This window comes from Chenopodium quinoa, unplaced genomic scaffold (genome assembly GCF_001683475.1).
Source record: "Chenopodium quinoa cultivar QQ74 unplaced genomic scaffold, ASM168347v1, whole genome shotgun sequence".
NCBI classification, from domain to species: Eukaryota; Viridiplantae; Streptophyta; class Magnoliopsida; order Caryophyllales; family Amaranthaceae; genus Chenopodium; species Chenopodium quinoa.
Genome location: NW_018743574.1, coordinates 6,749,655 through 6,775,785, shown reverse-complemented (window position 1 = coordinate 6,775,785; position 26,131 = coordinate 6,749,655). Strand labels below are relative to the sequence as shown.

Genomic DNA, 26,131 nt, shown 5'->3' with positions numbered 1-26,131 from the left:
TTTTCTAATTCGGTTTACAATATTTAATTCATTTCTTTCACCTAGTTGACCCAACATAAATCATAGTTTATTAATTTCATACTCCCTCTGTCCCAGTTACTTGCAACATTTTGACTGGACACGCTTGCCGATGCACATGTTTGACCTTTGATATCTTTTATTATATATTTATATAAGTTATAAAAGTTTATATTAAGTAAGTATACATTAAAATAGACCCAACAACTTCTTACATGATTACATTGACTTTCATGTAATAGCTAAAAAAGATGGTCAAAGGAAGATGTGTGAATAGTGCAAAAAGGCAAACCGTTGCAAGTAATTTGCGGAAGGAGTATTTTTTTCCCTCTAATTCTCTCTACCACCTTTTGCTTTTTACAATTTTTTATTCTTTCACTTACACCACTACCTCCATATTTTATTAACTTTTTCCAATTTTCTAAAACTCCGCGCATGGAGAGAAATGGAACAAGTTTTTAAAAACGGAACAAGTAGTTAATAGATGTTATTTAAAACCCTTATAAGATCCGCCATGCGTGCCCCATAATTAGACGATTGTATAAAGGCCCGTCCTATTTACTTCCTCCGTTTTTTTAGTTTACACCGTTTGACTTTTACACTATTCACAAACTACGCTTGACTCATTTTTTGAGATTTATGAATACAATAAAATATAATCATGTGGGATCTTTTATATATATATATATATATATATATATATTTATTAATATCCACTTTTTATAATTTTACAATGTTGATAATTAAAGTTATTAAGCGTTAAAAATATGTGTTGGCATTTGGCAAGCGTGATAATAAAAAAGTACTGGGTATTAACTAAAAACAGAGGAAATATTTATCAGACGGATCTATAACCCATTTATAACCGGGGCGGGTCACGGCTTTTAATAGGATCCAAGGCCTCCAATCCTACCTCTCACTCTCAATTATTCATTGAAGCGCACTCAACGTTCTCCATTGAAGCGCAGTCCACGTTCTCCGTTGAATCTAATTCTCGTATTCCCCGTTGAAGCAGCTGAGGTCAGTTGTTTGTTTTTGTTATCATATCAATTTCACAATCTAGGGTTTACATGTGATCTAATCTAATTTAATTATCAGTGCATTAAGTTTAGGGTTCGAAAATGTAAACTATTGGTTCTAAATTATAAGATTATGAAACATCATAACCAAAAAAAGAAAAGAAAATTATGAGCCTAATTTGATAACTGAATCAAATACCCCTAAAATTATGTATTTTTCGAACTAATTGAATATGAAATTTGATCTTTTCCCTTAAATTATCCAACAATCTTAAGTAAATGTTTCGATTTTAAACTTTATTTCGATTATTATTATTTTTATATAATTTTTATTTTCTTGCAAATATTATTGTTTAATTTGTCAACTTATTCAAGATCTATCTCTTGTCGTTGTATTCATTAACTTATCTGATCTGATCATAAAAGAGTTTAGTTAGCGTGAATATTGCGAATTTGAAATTGACTTATTGTTTCCTTGCAGCCATGAAATGTGTTTTCTTACTTTGGTGTTATTGAAATCTATGGTTCTTAATGTAATGTTTAACCTAAAAGTAATGGTTTTACATGTGTAGTTGTTTAATCATGATTAATGTTAATTTGAGAACCATTATTGATATTAGTATGAGAATCATGATTAATGTTAGCTTGAGAACGACGATTGATGTTAGTGTTTATGCATAGGTATGAGATGCCTCAAGTTAAGGCATTCAACCATTTCTCTAGTATTCCTTTACTTTTACATCATGGTTCTATCTATGGTGCTTTCTTGCTCGCCTGTACCACAATGTTTGGCCTGTCAATTGCTTGATTGCCCCTAAATATGACAAGGTGCTATGTTCTCAATTTAAGTTTCCCTTTTGGGTCCATTACCTTGCTCACTTATTAGTGTTGATGCTATAATTAATTGTTGATTAATAGTGTCATTATCCCGTGTTCCTGGATTGTTTGTTGCCAAGTATATCTTCAACTTCAGTGTCTATCTCGGTGAGTGTATGGGATGGTATTGTTGTTCATGGTGTAGAGGAAAATAGTAATTGTCCTGATTGCCAATTGGCATTTTTTTGTTATCCATATCTTATTACTTGTTGCTACTTGAGAAAGAATTAGATTTTGAAGTTGGATGTTGAGTTTATTCTTTAGTATTGATGTATAGTGATGTATTGGAGGGGGCAGATTCTGCTTTCATGAATTGGTTTTCTTTCTCTTGTTAGCTTGAAAAATCAAGCATATAGAGGGCTTGTTAAATTGTTGTGATTATTTACAAGTTTCTGGATACTGTTTTCTTCTCCTTTTATTTGAAAAATTAACGGTCTAGAGCTTGCTAAGTAATTGTGATTATTTAAAAGTTTCCATTTTTCTGTTGAATGTAGACCACTAATATTTTCTTGTTTGAAAACCGGAAATTATACCAATAACTTTGAAAAGAGTGAAGGAGATGGCTGTTGTCTGTGGTTGTCTGGTCTTTATTTTCTGTTTCCCTATCTTTCTCTTTTTTAAGGCCTCTGGATCTGATTTGGTCCTTTTATGTTATGCACCAGTCATTGGCTAATTGCCTTGCGCTTAGGTCATTAGCATAGTGGTTACTTGACGATATGATATGAGATGGGACTAGCAATATTGTTGTGAATTGGTTATTGACATCAAAATTTGATTGGAGTGAACATACTACTATGTTTTAGGTCTAGCCTTTCATGTGATAGGGCATATATATGCTGAACAGCCGAAGTAGTGAAATCACTGGCAAGATTTTTTTGCTTTAGCATGTGTTTAACTCTACATTTTGCTCTAAAAGCTACTTAGCATTGGTTTTTTTTTTTTTTTTACTTGTAGGCCTATTTGTATCGTTTGAATTTCAGAGTTAAGTATTTTTCTTTCTTGATGTTAAATTTTTTTAATAGGAAAAAGAAACTTGCGGAATGATTTGTGATACCTTCATTTGCACATCTTGCTCATATTAGAATTCAAAATGCTGGTTCTTAAACATAATTTCATACGAGTATTATGTGGATGTCAGTGAGGCATGATCTTTTGTTCTTTTTGGCATTGGGGACAATATATGTTCAGTTACTAATTGTCATTTCTTCTTTGCATATGGGCCTAACAGATAATCAACAAAATTGATTGTGGTCAAGAATTTAGTCATCGACAGAGTTTGCATAGTCAGGATATAAGGGTATCCATTGTTTACATATCTATATAACCGATTTTATGAGTCATCTGCTACCATCTCCTCCTATCTAACCTGCAAGCATTTGATAGTATAAACTAGCAGTTTGCCTGTAGTTTGTCCTTTGTGCTTCTTTTCTTTGTAATTGATAGCCTATAGTCCATTCGCGGAGAAGCTATAGTCCTGCTATGCTATCCTTATTGTCTGACTAAGAGGAGGAAATCCTGATCCTGGAAAATAGCTCATGGAGTGTTTGAGGCTCTTTACGCTGGCGTGTTTCAGCATATACTTTAAGCACTTTATGCTATGGAATTTATGTCAATTTTTTTCATGGATGAAGTTGTTTACAATCTGGTTGACTGTAAACCCCATAGTTTAACAATCAATGGTTTTACCGCACAATTTATTCTCCTGTCTTCATCTACCCCTATCAAATACTCCCTCTGTCCCCAGTTGTTTGCCCCAAACTATAAAACTACTTTATTAAGGCTTTGGGCAAAAAATGGTGCACATGGGTTGACACAAATATCAATAAGGAGAGAGATAGAGAGAGTGCAAGTGGGAAAACATGCCAAAAGTAGTATGGGGCAATCTTTTGGGGACACCTTAAAAAGGAAAGTGGAGCAAACAATTAGGGACGGAGGGAGTATGTGTCCTACCCTAGTTCTGGATAATATTGTCCTTTATCAAATAGAAAGTGCTTTGCAAATCCACTTTCAAATTGACTACTGTTGTCCTTTAACAATATGTATCCTACCCTAGTTTAGCAATGCAGCATGACTTTCTAATTGTAATTACTTGTCAGACTTACTGGAGCAATGCAGCACGACTTTCTATGCTGAATTCTATTCTGTTGTTTGAGCCGCTTTCGCATGGGTGGCTAGGCTGCTAGCTTGCTTGATCACATATGCTGTCATTTACTTATGTATTGAGGACTCTGACCTCTTCTTCATTTAAATCTACCAAGAAACTAATTGTTATTGGACCTGCTGCTAACTTTATTTGACTATTAAGTTGATTCTCTGCAACCTCTTGTTAGGTAGATGAGGGTGGATAAAAATTAGGGGGTCTGAAAGCTGTTTCAATAGTGATTTTAAGGTTTTTGTAGCTTGCTAACTTTGAAATTTTGAAGCATAGAAATGCAAGGTAGATTTTAGAAGAATGACTTGTGCAAGAGATTATTTACAATGACTTTGGAAATCACAGTCTATTATTAGGCCATGCAGTATTTGGAGGGAAAAGAGGACATTACGATCAATTTATATTAGCTATGTTATGTTTAAATGGTGAGGTTATGAGTGATCTAGACATATGTGTGCACTTCAATTATACTGTCCTTTGGACTTTGAACCAATGGTATACCCTTTTTACTACCACTTGCACAAATATATGGTGAGCCTAATAACAGAATGCGCTCTTTGTGGTTTGGTTGAAGTAGGAAATGTTGTCTTATAATTGATTTCTGGTTGCTTCATTTCCTTCTTTATGTAGTTTCATGACCTTTCACCCATAACTGTTTTCATATTTACACCACTTAGATTTAGGTGATTTGAACTTATTTTAGTTAAGGTCAAGTTAGGTCCGGTCTGAATCTTTTTGGTGCGGTCTTTCTCGAATCTCTCGATATGACCAAAGTTAAACTGTATTCTGGTGTCAATTTGAAACTTTGAAAAATTATCATGTTGTGTCATCTTCATAAATTATATTTGACCAGTTTATGGTTGTGTTTACTTAACCTGAGAGGCTGTAATGAAGTGATATGATGTGAAACTATTAAGGTGGTTGGTCTATATTTTGGTTTGATCAAATATTTAATAAAGAATATTTACAAGTGGGATCTTATTAATCTCTTGATGTATTATTGTAAATATCAATGTACCACAATGTTTGGCCGTCACTTGCCTTGATTGTCCCTCAATATGAGAAGGAGCTATGTTCTCCATTTAACTTTCCCTTTTGGGTCCATCATCTTGCTCACTTATTAGTGTTGATGCTGTAAATTAATTGTTGATTAATAGTTGTCATTATCCTTTGTTCCTGGATTGTTTGTGGCGAAGTATATCTTCAACTTCAGTGTTTGTCACCGTTAGTGTATGGGATGGTACTGATTGTTCATGTTGCAGAGGAAAATAGTAATTGTCCATTTGTCCTGATTGCCAATTGGCATTTTTTTGTTATCCATATTTTATTACTTGTTGCTACTTGAGAAAGAATAAGAATAAGAATTTGAAGTTGGATGTTGAGTTTATTCTTTAGTATGGATGTATAGTGATGTATTGGAGGGGGCAGATTCTGCTTTACATGAATTGGTTTTATTTCTCTTGTTATCTTGAAAAATCAAGGGTATAGAGGGCTTGCTGAATTGTTTTGATTATTTACAAGTTTCTGGATACTGTTTCTTTCTCTTTTTATTTGAAAAATTAACGGTCTAGAGCATGCTAAGTAATTGTGATTATTTACAAGTTTCTTTTATTCTGTTGAATGTAGATCGCTAATATTCTCTTGTTTGAAAACTGGAAATTGTACCAATAACTTTCACAAAAATGAAGGGGATGGCTGTTGTCTGTGGCTGGCTGGACTTGATTTTTTGTTCTCCTATTTTTTTTTTAAGGCCTCTGGATCTGGTTTGGTCCTTTTATGTTATGCACTAATCATTGGCTAAATTGCCTTGTGCTTGGTTGACTTCTATGAGGCTCTTGCTAAATTTTATTACCTCTTATTGACAAGCAGGATGGCAGAGCAAGAGGCTCCATTTTCCCCAAGGGAGAAGATTCTGGAGAGGCAAAAGTATTTCCAAAGCATTCAGAAGCATACATATCTAAAAGGACCCCTCGACAAGGTCACCTCTGTTGCCATTCCTATTGCTCTTGCAGCTACATCATTATTCCTGATTGTAAGTCCTTTTTTTTTAAAAAAAAAATTCTAATTTATTTTCATTTTTATTCTGAGAGAACTTCTTTGCTTCATGCCCTCAATTCTTACTTTTGGTTCTGAGTCACTTTTCATTTTTTTCCTTCAGGGTAGAGGGATCTATAACATGTCTCATGGTATTGGGAAGAAAGAATGATGAGGCAATATTGCTTATTGGCAGCTAGTAGGGTTGGCTATGACTTGATAATTCTGTTGAAATATGCTTTTAAATTGTAGTTTTGTTTTCATTTCAAAGTTCCATTGGCTGCCTTTTTGACCATAATACATTAATTCGTAATAATTGTATCATTACTGTTGGATGCTGGGTTTTTCTTTAAATTGTGTACCCGCAGGCCTTTTGACAGAGTGCTGCATTTTGCTTGGTATTGAAAAGCAATGCTTTTGTGCTATTTGTACATTTCTTTCTGATTATGGTGTTTTTTTTTTTTTTGAATCAATTGTTCTGAGTCGTTTGTAATTTGCTATAGTTTTGGAATAGTCTGCATATACAGTATCATGTATAATTGTATGAGTAGTTTTTTACTGGCAGATTATGCAGAGAAGCTTCATCGCCATTTTATGTTGATCTGTAGAATTGTCGGGGTAATATATGAGAATTCTGGTGTGCATTGGCATTGTGAAGTTATCCCTTGGAATAAAGGTGAATAATGTATTGAAGAAACAAGGTACTGATACCTTTCTCCACAGTTCATCTATATGAAAGATGAAGTTCTCACACTGTAATTGTGGGGAGGCTACTCCAATATGTGAATAGCAGGGGATAAATAAATTAAAAAAAAAAAACTTTGGTATTCATAATTTGCTAGATTAGTACTCCGTATTTATGATTTGCTAAATTGTGGTATTGTTTGGTTGACGAAATTTTCAAAATATCAGTCTTAAAAATAGCTTTGCTCACGGAGATGACCTCTCTTCCAATGAATCACAAAGTCAACATTAATTTTGTGGTGTGAAAAGGAGGAAATAAAGATTGTGTATATCATTTTCATGTGAAGAAATTACGCAATAACACTCTCTTTTTTTTTTTTTTGAGGGTGTTTGAGATATATAAGAACATATTAATGGGGTGGCCAAAAAAATAGCACGAACTCTAAACTTTTTATTTTATTTTATTTTTCCAAAAAATGTAAGAAAAAAGAAAATAGTTAGGACCCCTTCCTAAGAAGGGGCAACAACTTCAAACAATATATTTATTATTTTTTTAATGTCTAGAGAGCTATAAGGGCGTGGTGAGACTCGAACAAACTCCTTAAATTGGGAGAATAACTCTACCCACTTGAATTATAAGATACGGAGTACTAGTGTACAAGTTTACAACTACAGAACTACTAAAATCTCATACGAAATTCTTGATTTCATCAAGTTCGTCTATCTTACAACGGGGGCCCACCTTAAACGCGTTACAAAATGCTGATGTGATGGGCCTATTACTTAGATTCAGTCCATCAGGCCCACTCAAAAATAGGAAAGTAAAAAATGGATAATAAAATTAGAAAAATAAAAAATAAAAAACCTAAAAATTGACGCAACGCCTCACAGAGACAAAGACTCAAACCATTCATTTCCCACAAACTCACTCGATCCCTTTCTTACCCACTACAACTCACTCTATTTTTATTTTTCCGGCTTTATTATTCATTTATCATTTTTTTTTTGTACTCGGCTAATTTTCTGTCCAATTATTTTTCCTTCCATTTTTGTAAAATTGATTTATATATATGCTGCTATGAAGTGAGAGAAAGATATCAGTTTCTCTCTCATCAAGCAATCGTCAATGGCGTCGGGAAACTCCGAGAGAGTGGAGCTTGCGAAGCTCTGTAGCTCTCGGAACTGGTCTAAGGCTATTCGCATTCTTGATTCTCTCCTTGCTCGTTCTTCCACCATTCAAGACCTCTGGTATTTTTTATCTTCTTCATTTTTGTTTTCTTTTCCTCGATTTTTCAATTTTTTTTTCGTGTTCTTCATTTTGATTTTTTCTCTCGATTTTCAATTCTTTTGTTATGGATTTTGTTTAATTGATTAATTTTGTTTGATTGATTTCTAACGAATTGAATTTTCTCCGATTTTTTTCTGGTGTTTATCGAAACCAGCAATCGAGCGTTTTGTTACAGTCAATTGGAGCTCCATAAGCATGTGATTAAGGATTGCGATCGTGCGCTTGAGCTTGATCCTTGTCTTCTTCAAGCTTACATTCTTAAAGGTCAGTTTATAAATTTATTTATACTGTTACTTGATTTTTTTATTTTTTATTTTCATGTTTTTGGAGTTGTTTAGGAATTTTGAAATGAATTCATCGCTGAGTTTTTTTAAATTATGTGGATTTTTTTTAATTGATTGAATTTATTTACGTGTAATACTGTTCAGAGAATGAATAATCGTGTAATAATTTGGTGGTGTTTAAATTTTTGTTATTAAGAAATTAATTAATTGGAGTAGATTATGATCAATTAAAGCGTAATTATGTTTCAAAATTAAAAAAAAATAAATTAAAGCGCAATTAGGGAGGCTAGTGACTTAAGATAAGCTAATATACTAATCAATTGTGGTTTCAAAATAAATAAATAAATACTAATCTATTGTACGAAGAGCTTAATTGAGAATTTATTTCTCAAGGTTTGGCCATTTTGCTGTGACTATAAGTTCACAAACTGTAGAATTGCTGAATTGGCATACAATTCAAACAACTTAAAGAGCCTGAGGCACAGGGAAGGTTGTTTGTTGTTACTGTGCATTATGTAATTAGGATAATATGGATTTGATTTTTTTTTTTTTCCCAAATGAAGTCTTTTAAACCTTTATTCCGAATTGTTTGAAATTGAGAGTGGATAAAATTAGGATTATGAAATTGAAATACGTAGTATATTTTATAGAGTAAAGGATTATGAATTGATATATAATTGTCAACAATGCTAGGCTTTTTAAGAGATTAGCTCAAAAATGCAATTGAGTGTAAGGACATTAACAAACAATGTTCCTATGAGTTTGGAGTAATGCGAGAGGAAGGAAGTGAAATGGAACTTCAATGATGTTGCACCAGAGAAGTAGATCAATGGCTGGGGAATGCTGCTGATACTTGCCAATTTATGCCCTTGTTCTGATTGGAAAATTTATTGATATTAATTTGAAATACGCGCTATCTTTCATTGGAGGTACTAACTGTGTCTACAGAGATAAGATGATGGTCTCTGTTACACTTAACCTGTTATGAGAAAGATCATATTAGATGACTACATATTGCTATAGGGTATTAGTTCCTTATTTATGAGACACCTGGTTCTACAAGAACACACAAGCAACACTGATGTGATGGCCCACAATTCAAATTCTATACATGCAAAGAAACGCATGGGCTAAATCTTATGCAGTTGTTTCGCAAGTCAATACATATAAATATATAATCTCTATGTTTGACACTTGTGACAGATGAGCATTTGAGGGAGGACTGTAAGAGAGAAATGAATTGGTGATAGGGAGATTGCTGGAGAAACTTTATTAGATATAAGCCATTTCCATTTATATTTATCAAATACTTGTATTATGTTTTTAGTTTGGAGTAGGTCTGATGCTACTGCAGAAGATGCTTATACATTTTACAGAATAATTTTTTTTTTTTTTTTTTTTTTTTTGGCAAATGGAACAACTCACCTCAATCAGGGTGATTCTCAGTCACTCTTTTTCTTCCATTGCAATGCTTGAGGGGGTTAGTTATCCATGTAATCTGCACTCATCTGCTGTAGATATTTTTTTTTTGATGGAGTTTATGTAGCCCTGTGGGCGTACTCATTCCTCCCTACTCAGCACAAGGTATTTTTTTTGTTGATTGAGTTTGTGTGGCCTGTGGGCATGCTCATTCCTCCCTACAGTACATGAAAAAAATGTGCACCCCTTTTATGGAAGCATTGAACACAATTTATGTGCATTGAACACAATTTATGGAAGCAGTATCATTTAAGTGTAGTAAGGTATAACATTTTAATTCCTTCTTAGAAATCACGTGCTAGTTAATTTAGCTGCTATGTAGAATATGAAAATGAAAGGAATTTTGTCCTTTTATTGTATTTTCTGCATGGATAATCCCAAATTATGTTTCAAAGACCTTTTTTTAGAGGCTATCACAAAAATGTAAAACCCTCTTGTCAATTTACGTGTTCATCTGCGTGGCTTCTTCACCCCCCAAAGGCTTAATTTCTCCAAAATTTTCCAATGAGCAAGATCTTGGTGAGCCTAATAGCTGATCTCTAATTTGTTTATACTCTTACAGCCTTAACTCTTCACTGATGCACTCATTGTTGTATACGGTATCTCTGATGGTTTGAATTGAATATGTAAACATTATAAAATAGAAATTTGATGAGTTGTTTACCTTAAATTGTAGGTCATGCTTGTTCTGCCTTGGGAAGGAAAGATAATGCTGTGTTAGTCTGGAAGCAAGGCTATGACGTCGCTCTTAATCAGTCAACAGATTTGAAGCAATTACTAGAATTAGAAGAACTTCTTGAGAAGGAAAATGCAAATAAAAATAATCAAGAAGAGCATAGTAATGGGTCATCTGCACCACTGACAGTGTCGGAAGAAAAAAGTATATGTGAACCTGCAAAGGATCCTAATAAGTTGATAGATGACACTGAAAAGAGCAGTGAATTTGACCATATGTCTGAGGTCCAAAGCAAATTGGTTCCCGAGTCTCATGGGCAAAATGGGTCAGTGGAGAAAATGAAGGAAGCTAAGAAATTTGAAAGCAAACCGAACGGTACTTACAAAAAATTGAGTAGTGAGTTGGAATCCCTCAACAAACCTAGTGAGGAACCACGCAATAAAAGTAATACTTCTAAGGTTTCAATTAAGTTGAATGGTAAGAATCTTGAAGAATTTGAGCGTAGTGACATTGTCAAGAAGAACCAGAAAGTTTGCGTTGCTCGAATTTCAAAAACAAAATCTATAAGCCTAGATTTTCGGCTATCAAGAGGGATAGCAGAGGTATGTTATTTATCCCTCCATTTGTTTGTAGTTATCATAGGACCATGCCCTGAACTGATGATTTGCTGCTTAATGATTTTGATGTGAGCCATAGTAGGATAATTGAGTTCTATCTCTAGTATATTCTCACTCTCTCTTTTTCCAATGTAATTGTCATTGTTTCTGCGCTGTTTGTCTCAAAAAAGTTATATCTTTTTAAATGCGGTTAGTTCATGCTTGATTTCAATACCTTATTTACGGGCATATCTGTACTTACTGATAATTGCCACAAGTGAGTTAGTTACGCATTATGATAAGGGTGGTTTGGTGATAATTTTTGAGTTGGCGTGAGTTGGATATGTGATAGATGTGTATGTAAGATTTTCAACAATGAGTCTATGACAATCACATTGCATTTAATTGAAAGTAGTACATTAAAAACTTTAGCTGAACTTGATGGCCAACTTATGGCTTAGCTTAAGAGTGATCGTTGATTCATTGTTCCCTATTACTCTCCCTTGTCCTTTTGCCCTTTTTAGAGTATTTTGTATGCGTGTGTGTACCTATTATTTGTAACTCATTAGTGGTTACACACATGAAACTTACAGTATTAGATCCAACCCAGCTCTCCTTTGTCTTTCTAGACTTCAGAGTAGTTTGTATGTGTGTATAACTCTAATATGTAACTCATTAGTGGTTACACACACATCAAATTTATTGGATTAGGTCCGAGCAAGGTATGGATCACACATCAAATTTATTGGATTAGGTCCGAGCAAGGTATGGAGGAATTTTTAGGATGAGATGACAATATTGACTTCTATCCATCAAATCTCTAATGACCTGAAAAGCAAGGTATCTGTGATTAGAGTAGTTCTAATGGTCACACACACACACACACACACACACACACACACACACACACACACACACACACACACACACACAACAAATCTGTAGATTAGATCGCAAAACTATCGGATTTCTACCTAACTCTCACTTAGTCATATTGTGGTCTAATCCTGTGTGATAGTTTTGTTTCGAATCCTCAATATGTAAGGAGGAAGCTACAGCCTTTGACATATTCTATTGGTAACAACATGCCATGATGGCATTTGTAATCGATGAGGTGATTTCTCTATGTGAATTTTCACAGCAAGGATAACAGAAATATATTTTTCTTCGTTTCTTAATACATGCAATAAGTTGACTTTATTATACATTAAATGTCAGTTTGTTGCATGTATTGAGAAATGGAGGAAGTATTACTTTTCTGAGCACATTGCATTGGGGAAAATTTAATTTACGAATATTTTCCAAATTTATCTATTATATACTTGTAATCATGCTTTCATCAATTAATTTGGACTTCACTCATCAGCTTTTAATCAATATTCTTGCAGGTTAATGAGGGAAGATACACATATGCTATATCAATTTTTGACCAGGTAAGACATTATCTCTTTTGCCTTTACCACTTTGTAATATAACTCAGAAAGGGGTTATACCTGTTGTAGTTTTGTCCAAATCTTCTCAATATTTGACTTTTGCCCCTTCTGCAGATACTGAAAGAGGATCCAAACTATCCTGAGGCATTGATAGGAAGAGGGACAGCATATGCTTTCCAACGAGAACTTGATGCAGCAATTGCGGATTTTACTAAGGTATAAAAAAGATTACGGTCCTCTGTGAAATTATAATGTCTTTCTGACATGAGCTATAATAAACTTCTGTTTAGGCTATAGAAACGAACCCATCTGCTGGCGAGGCATGGAAACGTAGAGGACAAGCTCGAGCTGCGTTAGGAGACTCTGCTGGGGTAAGATTGCACTGATCTGGTGTATGATGCTTTTTGTATTTTATACCCTGATATGGCTCCAATTTATTTCTTTTTGTTACCACATCTCCCCCATCCACCCCAGAAAAAGGGAAGTTCAGGACATCAGTTTCCATTTAATTGTGATTAGATACACATTAATGTGATACATAGGATTAGGAATTGTTGTGATGATTTTTATAACACTTTTTTTTGGAGTTGAATGATGGGATTTTTTTCAAAAATCTTTAGATGATCAAAATTGCTTACCTTATGATATGAAGGATTGAAATTAACTTGCATGGATTCAGAATTTTTTTATGATCAAGTTCCAAAAATTGATCCTGTTCTAATTGCTTCACATTCTTGGCAATTTTAGTGAAAATACTTGCATGCACCTGGGTAAACCTAGTATAAGGTGCACCCAAGGATATTTTTTGCTCATACAATAAATTTCAAAGACTTCAAATGAGCAATAATCTTCAAACTGTATATATTCGTAGTGAATGACTAGATATCGGATGATCTAATTATTGGTACAAGACTTAAGATCTACTATGAAGAAAATTTAGTAACACTAAAAATGTCATGACTTGCACAAGTGAAAATTGTAGGAGTGGAAAAAATGGGCTTATTATGAATTTTGTACTATAGCTTTAGTATAAATAGCTGAATAAAGAGCAGTAGCATATGCAAACAAGTCAGTAGTTCACTTTGTGATTCATGTTCATGTCCTGGAAGTTAAAATTTCTAGTTTCTTTCAAAGCTTGTTAAAGTCCTTAGATGCTACATAGGTCTACCATCTTTATTGTTAATGTCATTGTTTTCTTGGATAACTAGTTAATAGGCTTTCATTTATCAGTTCTTTCCTCCTAGCTTTACACACTTGTCAACGAGATTCATTAGACATTTTGTTCTCTTTTGAAGATCATATTTGTCCGTACTATGTTGGTATATTTTAGGTTATACTCTAGGATTTTGTGTTATGGGTGCACTAAAGAACAAATCTACTTGCATATGTGCTTTCCAGCTGTCTGTGATTTGAAAACCTTTCCTCCGGAAAATAATTGTTTTTCCGTAATCGTGGAGAGAATGCTGTATGCTTTTGTTTTTATCGGATTTTTGGTCACTAAGTCTTTCTTGGTATGCCCTTGACCAATACAGCAATGGATTGAGAGGCTCTTTTCTGTTGAGTTTTTCATTAAATTGCTGATGCTTGGCAAGTTGGCATGCCATGCAATTCACTGAAGGTTGCATTTTTTTTAAAAATTTTTTATCTTGATTGCTTAAGCTTCATTTTCCCTTTTTTTTAAATAGTACTTTTGCTAGGTAGTAGGCTTATGAGGTTTAGATAAAATCGATATGACTTCCAGAGAGTCAACTGTTGTTAAGACTTTTACGAGCGCTTCCTTGCAATTGTTTCCAAGTGTCCTCTGTCTGAGTGAATTACCTGCAGGCTAAATATACAAACTGTTTAAAGCTAGATTGCTATTTATTCAAACAAAAAAAAAAAAAAAAAAAAAAAGCTAGATTGCTATTATAAATCTTACTCACCAAATAAGTAATCCAGGCTATTGATGACTTGTCCAAGGCATTGGAGTTTGAGCCCAATTCTGCTGACATACTGCATGAGAGGGGTAAGTAAAGATTTTTTTTTTTTTTCAATGCATTTAGATTGTCTCTTTATCTTTTCATATCTTTCCCATAGCTACAATCCCTTCATTTTTTTTCCATTACCTACCATTCTTAGTTTTCAATCTTTTCATAATGGATATTCTATTGCCTGTCATATTGGGTTTCAATTTATCATTCTGTTGTCATGTTATCTAAGCCTCTAAGGGTTAAGCTTGTTGTAAAAATGTGATAATAACACCATTTGATTTAACTGTCAGAAAAAATTATATTTTGCAGGAATCCAATATATGAATAGTAAGGTTGATTTTGACTTTTTTTGACATTGTTTTAGTTAAAATGAAAAATAGGGCAAAAAAGGGGAATTATATTGGGATGGTACATGACACTTTGGGAGTTCTTTGGGGCTATATGGTTCGGTTCAGTGCTTGTTATGAGTCGATAATGGGGCAATGTGATTCAAGGAAGGCAATGTTGTTGGTGATGAGGAGCATTGTTTACATGCTTGTTTTTATGAATTTTATTTTACGTATTTTATTTGATAAAATAGGGATTGGCAATAATTAAGGGTAGATGGAAAATGTTGAAGAAAAATAAGTGATGATTTTTAATCAATAATGATTATTCTAGTCAACCATGAGATGAGCTTCCATTCATGGATACTTTAACAAACAAAGGCTTCACTATGAAATTATAATTGTAAACAACCAAAACCAATAATGGTAACGGCTTGTGTAACGCCAATATAAACAACTCATGCATGCATTAACAATAGTAATGTGTGGGCTTGGGCTTGGTAACCCAATGGGTTTCTAAACAGTTTGATAGAACCTTAGGATGCCAAGTCGGAATTGTCTCTTGCAATTCTTGAATACCTTTATAATAAAATTTTGAAGTAGCCATATAATTGAATCAACCTCATTATTGGAATTTTATAGACCTGCTCATAGACTTTGTTATGATTCTAAACTAACTTTTATGACCCCAAGGGGCACCTCCTACATATACTTAAATTCAAAAAAAAAAAAAAAAAATCCCGAAATTGGTCCAAAAGCGTGGATTATAGGCTTATAGCCTTCAATTTTGGATAATTTTTTTACTTTTCCTATCCAGAAAAGAAAGAGGATGAGGTGCTTTCCATGGACATCATGTGTTGTTGGAATCATCTGCTTTGTGTGTATCCTATCAATTTAGGCGGTTACATACACACCTCCCTTCATCGATTCAAGGCCACAACAGGATATTATGTGACATTTTGTGACTGACTAGTAGTTCTATATTGTTCCAAACAACATTATATGACCATGTGATGCATCCCTATTACTTGACCTTTTGATGACGGGTACTTAAATATCTGAAAATGACCTATTTTGTGTATTCAAGCCTTCAAATTTTGCCTATATACAACATTTTTGGACTCGGCAAGGTTTAGCATCAAGGAAGGTGGTTCTTGGGGTTCCCAAAAGGCTTGGGAAAGGCCTTGGGAGGTTTACTTGGTGTCTAAAGCCATCTCATACATGTTGGCCCATCAATCGTTATCATTTCTTAGGATGCCTTGCCTTGGCCTTGTGTTGCATTGCTTAATGCTTAGGCTTGGCCTTGTGTTGCATTGCTTTGGCTTGGCCTTGTGGTGCTTTGCCTAGAAACAATGGTTAATATGGAAGATGATGTTTTAAAGACTACTTCGTATGGGTTTTTAATTTTTCAACTTGGCTGTTGCTTTAATTCTTTTTCCAAGCAATTGAATTCTGATGAAGTGTCACAGTTTACCAATCATTATGTGAAATAATGCTGAGATAATCTCCTATTATGAAAATCACAGTAGGTAGAGTGAGTACAATCTGGCTATGAGGTTAGAAGTTCAAACCTTGGCCTTCTTAATTTTCTATTTGGCTTTTCCATCAAGATCCATCATGGCTACCAGCCTTTACTAGATGCTAAACTGCCAGTTCCTAGGTTCTGGCTGAGTCTTTTAAAATATTTTTTGGGAAGACTTTTCTCTTGATGGTTCTTTTTGGTTGGAGGTTTAGTCCTTGAAGAACTAGAAATGACTGATAATTTATTTTACTGCAATGTACTTATCATGATTCTGATTTTGGATTAAGTTCATGGATGGTTTTTTAACTGGTGTGGCAATCAGCAATGCTTAAGAGTAAAAACCCAGCACTGTTTATGGTAGGCAGAATCTGATATATATTGACTTTATGTTTTCTGTTCAGGTATTGTTAATTTCAAGTTTAAGGATTTTGGTTCAGCTGTGAAAGACCTTTCTACATGTGTCAAGCTTGACAAGGGCAATAAATCTGCATACACTTATTTGGTGAGTTTCTCATTTTATAATGTGGATGTTGGATCACAAGAAATTGTAAGCATGTCTGTCTTCCTCCTCTTGGTGACTGGCTTAAGTATCATATCATTAGGGTCTGTCCTTATCATCAATTGGTGAGTACAAGAGAGCAGAGGAGTCACATATGAAAGCACTCGAATTTGACCGTGATTTTCTTGAGGCTTGGACTCATCTAACACAGGTACTGTGTATCAACTTCCCTCTTAATTCTCATATTCTTCTATCATGAATTTGTTCCTCAAGCTGAGTTCCGTTGTCTGTAATTTGGGATATCATCATAACTGATTAGTTCCCATCTTGAATGTTCTACATTTTAGAATTGACTTTGAAAGAGAAACCTATTACTATCGTTTTGTTTCTCAGTATATCAGAATAGTCTTTGCACTTATCATAAAGCATAATTTTAGGTGATAAATTGTTTGGTTATCTATTGTTATCTTATTGAAAAGGTAGATGAAACAAGAGACATGGGGGGTGTGCTTTTTATTCTAACAGAGATAGTACGGAGCCCTTTTGTTTAGTAGTGGCAAAAGAAAGACAAAGAGAGAACAATTTTGGGTTAAGGGAGTATCTATACATACACTACGTATGTTTTTATTTCGTGTTTGCAGTATGAGTGCACAACATACTTGACTAGATTGGTGATTTCAGCTTTCACTTTTCAAGAAGCGCCAATTAATTTAGTATGAATTGATACTGCAAGTGCAATTCCTCATATCTTTTGTTTGGTTTTACAGTACAATGTCTATTGCCTATTAGTTCATAGCTACTTATTTAGTTTTTAATCAATAAGTTTTGATGTTACTTGCTTTGATTGTGCTGTAATCTTGTAAGACTTATTCAACTAGATATTTGTTATGTCTTCATAGAGTAATCAAATTTACTGGAGTATCAACAAATTTGTCAATATCAGCTTAATGATCTGTAATTTTTCGTGGGTGCAGCTTTATCAAGATTTGGCAAATACAGCTAAGGCTTTTGAATGCCTTACACGAGCTCTAGAGATTGACGGGGGGTAATGTTGTGAATATTTCTCTATTCTTGATGTACTAGTCCCATCTCAATTGAACATGCATTCCTCTTTGTTGAGCTCTTCCTTAAAGTTTCCGTGTATTATGGTCTAAATTAGGTATGCAAAAGCATATTACTTGCGTGGATTGCTTCACCATGGAATGGGAGATCACAGGTATGGCCATATTGCCAATTAAATTAATTTTAGGCTTTAGGGTGTTAAAGGGAAAAATATGAGGATGAAAGCTGATTCCACACCACATGCAATGGGCATCAGGGCATGTGTAATTTATGATCAAATGAATAAATATAGTAAAACATGACTAATATTTGTACATGAAACTCCTTAGCTAGTGAAATTGTTTTGTATAGCAAAATAGTTGAAATTATACTATTTTAACAAAAAAAGTAGGAAATTTGCCTAATACAACTAGCAAAAGTACCCATTTTGCAGAGTACAACCTCTTAAGTCTATTTTTGTAAATTACAATTTAAAAACACACCCAACCTATAAAACTACAACCAAGAATTGGATTCCGACCATTTTAACGGGAATGTATCATCTTTTTCCATCATCTGTGCAATACACCTGCTTCTGCTTGTTTATTGCTAGCTGCCATGGGTAATTCTCTAATGTGTTCTTCTTTGCTAATTGACATTTCCACTTATTGACATATGGATGGAGTTCCTTAACAACAGGAATGCCATAAAGGATATATCTATGGCGCTTAATATCGAGAGCTCAAACGTAGAGTGTCTGTATTTAAGAGCATCCTGTCACCATGCCCTAGGACAATTCAAAGAAGCGGTATAAAGATTCAGCTTCAACTTATTACCTACCATTTATGTTATTTCTAAGAGTAGTATTCATATTGTTTAGTATTCATCTTATGAAACCAGGTCAAAGACTATGATGCTGCTTTAGATTTGGAATTAGACTCTATGGAAAAATTTGTGCTTCAGTGCCTTGCATTTTACCAGGTGATATTTTTATAACAGTTTTTTATACTCTAATGCTAGTATATATACTACTTCGGGTGTAATATCCTCAATGGCTGTAAATCTATTTTACTCACTAGTTTGTGTGAAGACTATGAACTGCATTTTATCGACTTAGATAATTTTTTGGTACTTAAACTAGTGGAAAAAATGGATTGAGTATCAAGAAAAATGGACTGGCATATATCTTGTAGGCCATAATTATTGCCATACTGGTTTCCCTGGTATCCGGGGTCAAATGTTTTGAGCACAACAATATCCTCCATCTGCCACATATTGGTGTTCAAATTAGTGTAATTATGGAAGTTTTAATTTCTTTTGGGTTTCACTGCTTCTCACTATTTCTTATTCCTTCAATAAAAGAGATGAACAATTGTTTTCTGTTAAATAGGCAAAAGAACTTCCTATAGGAGAATAGAGTTACATGTTATTGTATGATAATGTGCCTTCATAACTAGATAAAGTAGTCAGGAATTGTTTCAGTATATTTTAAATGCCTAATGTACTTCATTGCTTCCTTAAATTTGATTATGTGTTATGCTGAAAATTTAACCTTCTCTGTTTTGTCTAAGCAGAAGGAACTGGCTCTTTATACAGCATCAAAACTAAACAGTGAGTTTTGTTGGTTTGACATTGATGGTGACATCGATCCCCTCTTTAAGGTGATATTACTGTTATACTTTGTATCTTTGTTAAAATTTTGAATTTTTTTATTAAAAAGATATTTCTAACCAGTAGCTACTAGCCTACTACCTTGTTTCTTAGGTTTTTAAAGTCTGAACTCTATCTATGCTTTTTTATATTCAAATGTGTAACCTGTGCATTCTTTATTTCTTTGTCTAGATGATATCCAATTATGTGAATATATATAGCATTCTTCCTTGCGGCTGTTATGCTTCTATGTGGTTAGACTGTTTACACAAATTTTAAGATGTACTTCTATTTAGAACAATTTTACTATGAAATATGGAAACTACCTAACTCTAAGGCACTTCCTATCCTAATAGGGTGTAAAAGATTGTAAGGGTTGAGTTGTCTTTTGTTATCTAAAACAGTAAGGCTTAGATTACCATTGATTGTCCTGGTGGCCACTTACCCTTCATGTCTGTTTGCAACTCTGATATCGTAATTGTAACTGCATTATTCTTGTGTATAGCTGAGGTGTTGGTCTAGGGTGAGTAATGATGTCTTTATGCATTGTTGATGTCCTATCACATGAAACTGGTGACATAACAACATTGTTCCACCATTTAAAGTCAGGACATTATTATATTACATTGTTCTAATGTGCAATGTATGCTCTGCTAGTTTCCCCCACAAGAATTTATAGGCTCGTACAAGAATTAATAATGACGTGAAAGCCTGAAAGTTGCCACATTCACTTATAGCAATATATGGTACTAATCAAGTGATTGTGTCCTTTGTTGCCAATCTCAGGAATACTGGTGCAAAAGATTGCACCCCAAGGATGTATGTGAAAAGGTCTATAGGCAACCTACATTGCGGGACTCCCTGAAAAAAGGTAAACTCAGGAAGCAAGATTTGGCTATGACAAAGCAGAAGACTGCTCTTATTCATGCTGCAGATTTCATTGGACAGAAGATTCAATACAATGCTACAGGTTTCTTGCCCAATAGGCGCCAGGTGAATCTTCTATTGTAATTCTGTTGTTGTATAAAATTATAAGAGATTATTGGACCTTTTGTTCTCGTTATGGATTTTTATACCTAATTTATTGTGTGCTAATTCCAACTTTCCAATCACATTTTGTTTTGATTGATAAGTATTTATCTGATTTGAAAGGTACCACTGCTGTTGCCCTGTCATTATCTCTATTCTCTACCCCCTTATCTCATTCCAAAAATAAAGGCTTGATGACCCAATGAGTTGCCATTCCTGCATTTTCTTGCGGTGTACTCAATTGGCATGTAGCAGAGATGCAGAACCTTTTAGTTGTAGAATAACAGACATCGGCCTCCTAGTGCATGAGGAATTATTGATCTTGTGTTGAACTTGGTGGTTCTATTTTATTATTCATGTACTATCTTAATCCTCTTTGCTCTTAGTAGTAAAGTATTGACAAGTATTGATCATCCTTAGCATCGTATGGCGGGATTGGCTGCTATTGAAATAGCCCAAAAAGTTTCAAGGGCCTGGCGAGCTTTGCAGGCAGAATTGAAGAATGCTGGTAAAAATACTGGTAAACATGGCAGGAGAGCTCGGAAAAGGGAAACTGTAAATATGCCAAGTCAGAACAGAGGTGGTCCTTGTTGCAGTACTAGTAGTTCATCAGACACTTCAACTTCGCATGGCATTTTAGAAGACAGGCCATCTTCACGAATGATGATGTCATGGCAAGATGTGTATTCCTTGGCTGTAAAGTGGAGACAAATCTCAGAACCTTGTGATCCTGTTGTGTGGATCAACAAGTTGAGGTAATACACATTAACTTGTTTTTGCAGCCGTAAATAGAGTGCACCTTGCACTTCAACTCACTGCTTATATTTGTGCTGTTAACAATACCCATGAGTCAGTAGTAAGATCTTTGATGGGAGAGGGAGGAATTTAATTTTTTTTTTTTCCAAGATAAGTTAACAACCTAATATTTAAAATTCTAAATGCATGAGATACTAAAGGTTAATACTCTTGTAGAACAATTATAAAAGTCTAATTGATCATAACAAAAACCTAAAATATACAAAGTATTGATAATAATGTCATATCTCAAATCCAATATAACTAGCCTATTTTACTAGGACCAAGACAATCACTACACTCTTTGGTTTCGTCTCCTCAAATTTGCAACTTGGCCTTGATAAGCAGCCCATACATTGCCTTTCTCCTTCTCATCCAGCCTATTTGTCATCCTTTTCTTCTCTGCATAGATGGTGGCCTGTAAGCCTGTTGCTTCCCCCCTCATCATCATCAGCATAATCATTGCTTTTCCTTTTGATCATGTGTTATGTATCCTTCACTGGTTGGTGCTTGATTTGGACATGTCTGAGCATCCGATTTTCTCCCGTTCCAACTACAGGGTATGATAGAAAACATATGCAGATCTCTAACTATGTCTAGAATGTACGTGTAAAATATTATTTTTGCATATCTTAGACTTTTTTTTGCATATATTGTTAGTAACCTAATATAATCTATCTATACTTATATATTAAAAAGCGTTCCTAAAAATGTCAATGTACCACATGTATTTCATTCTTGCACCGACATAATACCACATCATCATTCAATATGCCACTTGTATCTCTAGCATATTTTTGTTTCATGTCATGATTAACCAAAAATACATAAATAAGGTTTGAACACAAGACCTCTTTGAATGAAGACCAACTTATTATCATCTAAGCTAGAAACTAATCATGTTCAATCTACGCACATAAATATAAAAATACATATTAGAAATAAAAGCAAAAATTATTCAAAACTATATATTATTGTCATTGTATTATTATAATTTACTGACAATAAAAATATACTTTCAATCTCTTTAATAATATTAATAAAATACTCAAAGTAACATCCGGAGCAGCGCCTGGGCCGAACACTTGTTAGATATCTAATTACAACTCTATAAATATTGATCAATGGAAATCACTCTAAGGAGTTTTATGTTATCTTACAATAACCTGAAATACTTAAGTTTAGACTTAAGCTCTTCTTTTCATTCATAATTTGAAAATTTTAATTGTCAATTTCCCATCTTAGAATGCAGCTCATGTCTTCAGGATATAGGACTAATAATTTTTTTGCCTTTCAGTGAAGAGTTTAATGCTGGTTTTGGGTCTCATACTCCAATCATTCTAGGACAAGCAAGAGTTGTCCGCTATTTCCCTAACTTTCACAGGTAATGAGGTCCTTTCACCTCGCCCTTTAATATAGATTGAAGCTTTCAATGATCCCTGTTTGAAATTCTGTATGACTGTACCTCAGAACACTAAATGCTGCCAAGGCTGCAATAAAGGAAAAGAAGCATGCGTGCAGTAAGGCTGATGCTGTTATCAACTTATCTGATGACAGCAAGTTGCAAAATGTAAGTGAAACTTCTTCTATCTGAGTAATGTATGTCTCTTTCTGCATTGGTAACTGGTAAGTCATGATAGTTCTACTAACTTTATTACATGACTACACACTTTCCATTTCAACCCGTTTCATGACATTCTACCCATCTTTATTGGTAAACTTCACTTCGTCTTCTCCAAATATTGCAACAATTACTATTTTAGGAAGTTTTACAAATACTGCAATATTTCCTTATTTGCTCATTGTTTCTCTCTTATCTCTCTTCCTATGGGTCTATATCTGTTTGCTTCACATCATTTTACTCAGATTATAAGCTATCTGAGTAAGGCTTATTTAAGTTATTCACATCATTTTCTGTATGCTTATAAGTTTTATCCTCTAGTAGTGCCTTTTGAATCTAGTCTTTATCAACTATATGCAGATTATGCTCGCTGATTCCTGCTCTGACCTACACAAAGCTGTTGGTGAGGACTTCTGGGTGTCTACTTGGTGCAACAGTATGGCATTTGAGGGGTAAGTATATGCTTGTGATTATAAATATATATTTATATGGTTTTAACACAAATTTACATGTAATGAACTCCGACTTCATTACCTTTCTCATTATCATCATCAATACTGTAAGGATTACTATAGTAGTTGAAATTTATGGTGAAATTAACTTCTTGTTTGACTCTCTCAGAAAGCAGTTGGAGGGGACAAGAATCACCCTTTTGAAATCGTATGATCTTAATTCTTTGATTTGCATGATTAGTCTGGTATATTTGTCTCAGCACATTTTCTCTAAGCATTTAGTTGCTGCAACACTAATTGTGCCTACATTTATGTGATGTCTTTTTAGGGGAGAACGTGGATATGATTTTGCAATAAGAACACCCTGTACACCTTCTAGATGGAATGAGTTTGATACTGAAATGGCAATGGCATGGGAGGTTTGTGTATAAATTGCTATGTGCTGCTGTCATCTGTTCTTTTTCCTCTCCCTAGTTCAATTCTGTCTTTGAGTTTGTCCATGTATCTTCTAAAGCTGTTATTTATCAGTAGTTCTGAAATACAATTTTCACTGCATCTTCTTTACGAAATTCATTGTAAAGTAAATAATTGATTTACTTACCCTGCTATTACTGTTACCTCGCTGCAATCTTGAGAACTTGAGCCTCTTCACTGAGGTCTTTTTTCATGAAATAGAGGGTATATTTTCGAGATTTTTTTTCCTCGTTATTCTTGTTAAGTTATCTGGCCTTCTGGTGAAACATAATGTGCGGGCTAGAATATGGAAATGAAGTTCATAGTCTCTGCTTGTATTTAGTATGACATTATTTGGCATACATATTAAATCTCAATGTATGATCCTGTAACATATTGTGCTTCATTTAGAAACATAAGATCCAACCTGGTCAATATTTTGTTGGCAAAAAATACGGAGTTTGTGGGCTTGTGGCTTGTTGGTACTATTGTATTAAATCAATCTTTTTGGCCTATGATTTAGATCATAACTATGTTCTTTTTATTTTTATTTTTTCACCTTTTTCAAGAATTTATTAGAAACAGCTATTGTATGTTTTGCTTCTATTTTCCTGATGTAAAAACTCTTAAATATTGTGCTTGTAGGCTTTGTGCAATGCGTATTGTGGCGAGGCTTATGGGTCTACTGATTTCAATGCCCTTGAAAATGTCAGAGATGCAATTTTGAGGATGACATACTACTGGTATGACAACTTTTATTGCTTGCTTATTGGTATTACATTTTGCGTGTTCGAATTGTTGCAGTGGCTAGTATATTTTTTGAAAAGGTCTTTGATTAGTTTGTTTACCCTCTGTTTTGTTTGGATGGGAGAACTTCCGTGTTTTGCTTCTTTTTCTTTTCGTTTGTTTTTCATTTAATTTTAACATGGTGTGCTTTTGGATGTCCTATTATTCTAATTATGTAGATTATGATATTGATATAGAGAATTAACTAAAATTCACTGAATTTGATATCCCAATGCAGGTATAATTTCATGCCATTGTCCAGAGGTTCTGCTGTGGTTGGATTTGTAGTTTTGCTGGGATTGTGTCTTGCAGCAAATATGGAGTTCTCTGGAAGTATTCCAGAAGGAATGCAAATTGACTGGGAAGCTATTCTTACTTTTGATCCTGACTCCTTTGTGGAATCTGTGAAAAAATGGCTGTATCCCAATCTTAAGGCGACAACATCTTGGAAAGAATACCCAGATGTCGCTTCAACCCTTTCAACTACTGGGTCCGTCATTGCCGCTCTCAGCACTTACAATAACTGATATCTTCAAATTTGTGAAGAGGTAATTGAAATAGTGCAGAGACCCCTCTCTCCCTTCATTGTTTGATTTCTAAGAGGACCTTGAAGTGAGGCTGGCAAGTTATATATGACTTGCTCCCTCGCCCATAGTCGTACTCTATTCTGCTACTAATTTAGAAAGACCACAGTTTCATCATGCTATACTACAGAGTACTTTGGATTCTTTCTTCCTTTTGAGATTATTACTTCGAAGTTTTTCTTTAAAAATATGGTGTATTGAGGATCCTCTTGATATCGAAAATTCACATTATACCCATCCTCTTGTGACATTTTCGAGTGGCTTGAAGATATTATTCACAATTACCTGTTTATATGCAGTGAAAATGCTGCTGTAGCTGTCGCATGGATCCTTATGACTGCAAAAGGAGCCGTGGTTGAGATCGATGTAAAATAGACCACAGTTATCTTATTAATTTTAACTGTTGTATGTTGTACATTAGTTATTTCTTTTTTTCCATATTTGATATTCTTTTCTCAGTGCACCATTTTCCCAATAAATTTCGTATTTTTTTCTGTAGGGATAGTGATAGTTTGTTCCTGTGTGGGATGTTCAATTCCTCCAACTTTCTAAACCCTTGTATCTTTTAGCTGATTGCATATATGCTTGTATAGAAAATTAAGTTTCCTTTAAACTTGCATTGCAAACAATACTTATAATCTCCCCAATTACAACACCAATCGCAAATTGATAGACACAACAATTTAAATATTGAGAAAGTAAAGCTGTCAGCTTCGGAACTCTGAAGGTCATATGTTCACAGTTTATTTACCAGGTCAGAGCCAATGTCCCGGGGGAACACCGGAACAGGGTCATGATGATGATCTAGATTACAAAGGTATTGATGTAGAGTCTAAAATAGAGCCTATTCAACTTTCCGGTTAG

General features: G+C 34.2%; 2 protein-coding genes across 2 annotated transcripts; both read left to right on the top strand.

Annotated features, from left to right (window-relative positions):
• Positions 1 to 898: 898 nt before the first annotated feature.
• Positions 899 to 6,532, top strand: LOC110682385. The gene is made up of 3 exons (XM_021858717.1): positions 899 to 1,038; positions 5,935 to 6,097; positions 6,224 to 6,532. The coding sequence occupies exons 2-3, from the start codon at positions 5,936 to 5,938 to the stop codon at positions 6,269 to 6,271; spliced, it is 210 nt and encodes a 69-aa protein (XP_021714409.1). The 5' UTR covers positions 899 to 1,038; position 5,935; the 3' UTR covers positions 6,272 to 6,532.
• Positions 6,533 to 7,465: 933 nt separating this feature from the next.
• On the top strand, positions 7,466 to 25,880 carry LOC110682384 (suppressor of RPS4-RLD 1-like). Its single transcript, XM_021858716.1, has 24 exons — positions 7,466 to 8,031; positions 8,226 to 8,335; positions 10,511 to 11,112; positions 12,495 to 12,539; positions 12,654 to 12,755; positions 12,830 to 12,910; positions 14,478 to 14,544; positions 16,759 to 16,859; positions 16,960 to 17,067; positions 17,831 to 17,901; positions 18,016 to 18,072; positions 18,597 to 18,705; positions 18,798 to 18,878; positions 19,472 to 19,558; positions 20,334 to 20,540; positions 20,997 to 21,331; positions 22,669 to 22,755; positions 22,842 to 22,941; positions 23,353 to 23,444; positions 23,614 to 23,652; positions 23,773 to 23,863; positions 24,543 to 24,640; positions 24,922 to 25,231; positions 25,567 to 25,880. The coding sequence occupies exons 1-23, from the start codon at positions 7,910 to 7,912 to the stop codon at positions 25,208 to 25,210; spliced, it is 3,081 nt and encodes a 1,026-aa protein (XP_021714408.1). The 5' UTR covers positions 7,466 to 7,909; the 3' UTR covers positions 25,211 to 25,231; positions 25,567 to 25,880.
• Positions 25,881 to 26,131: the final 251 nt, after the last annotated feature.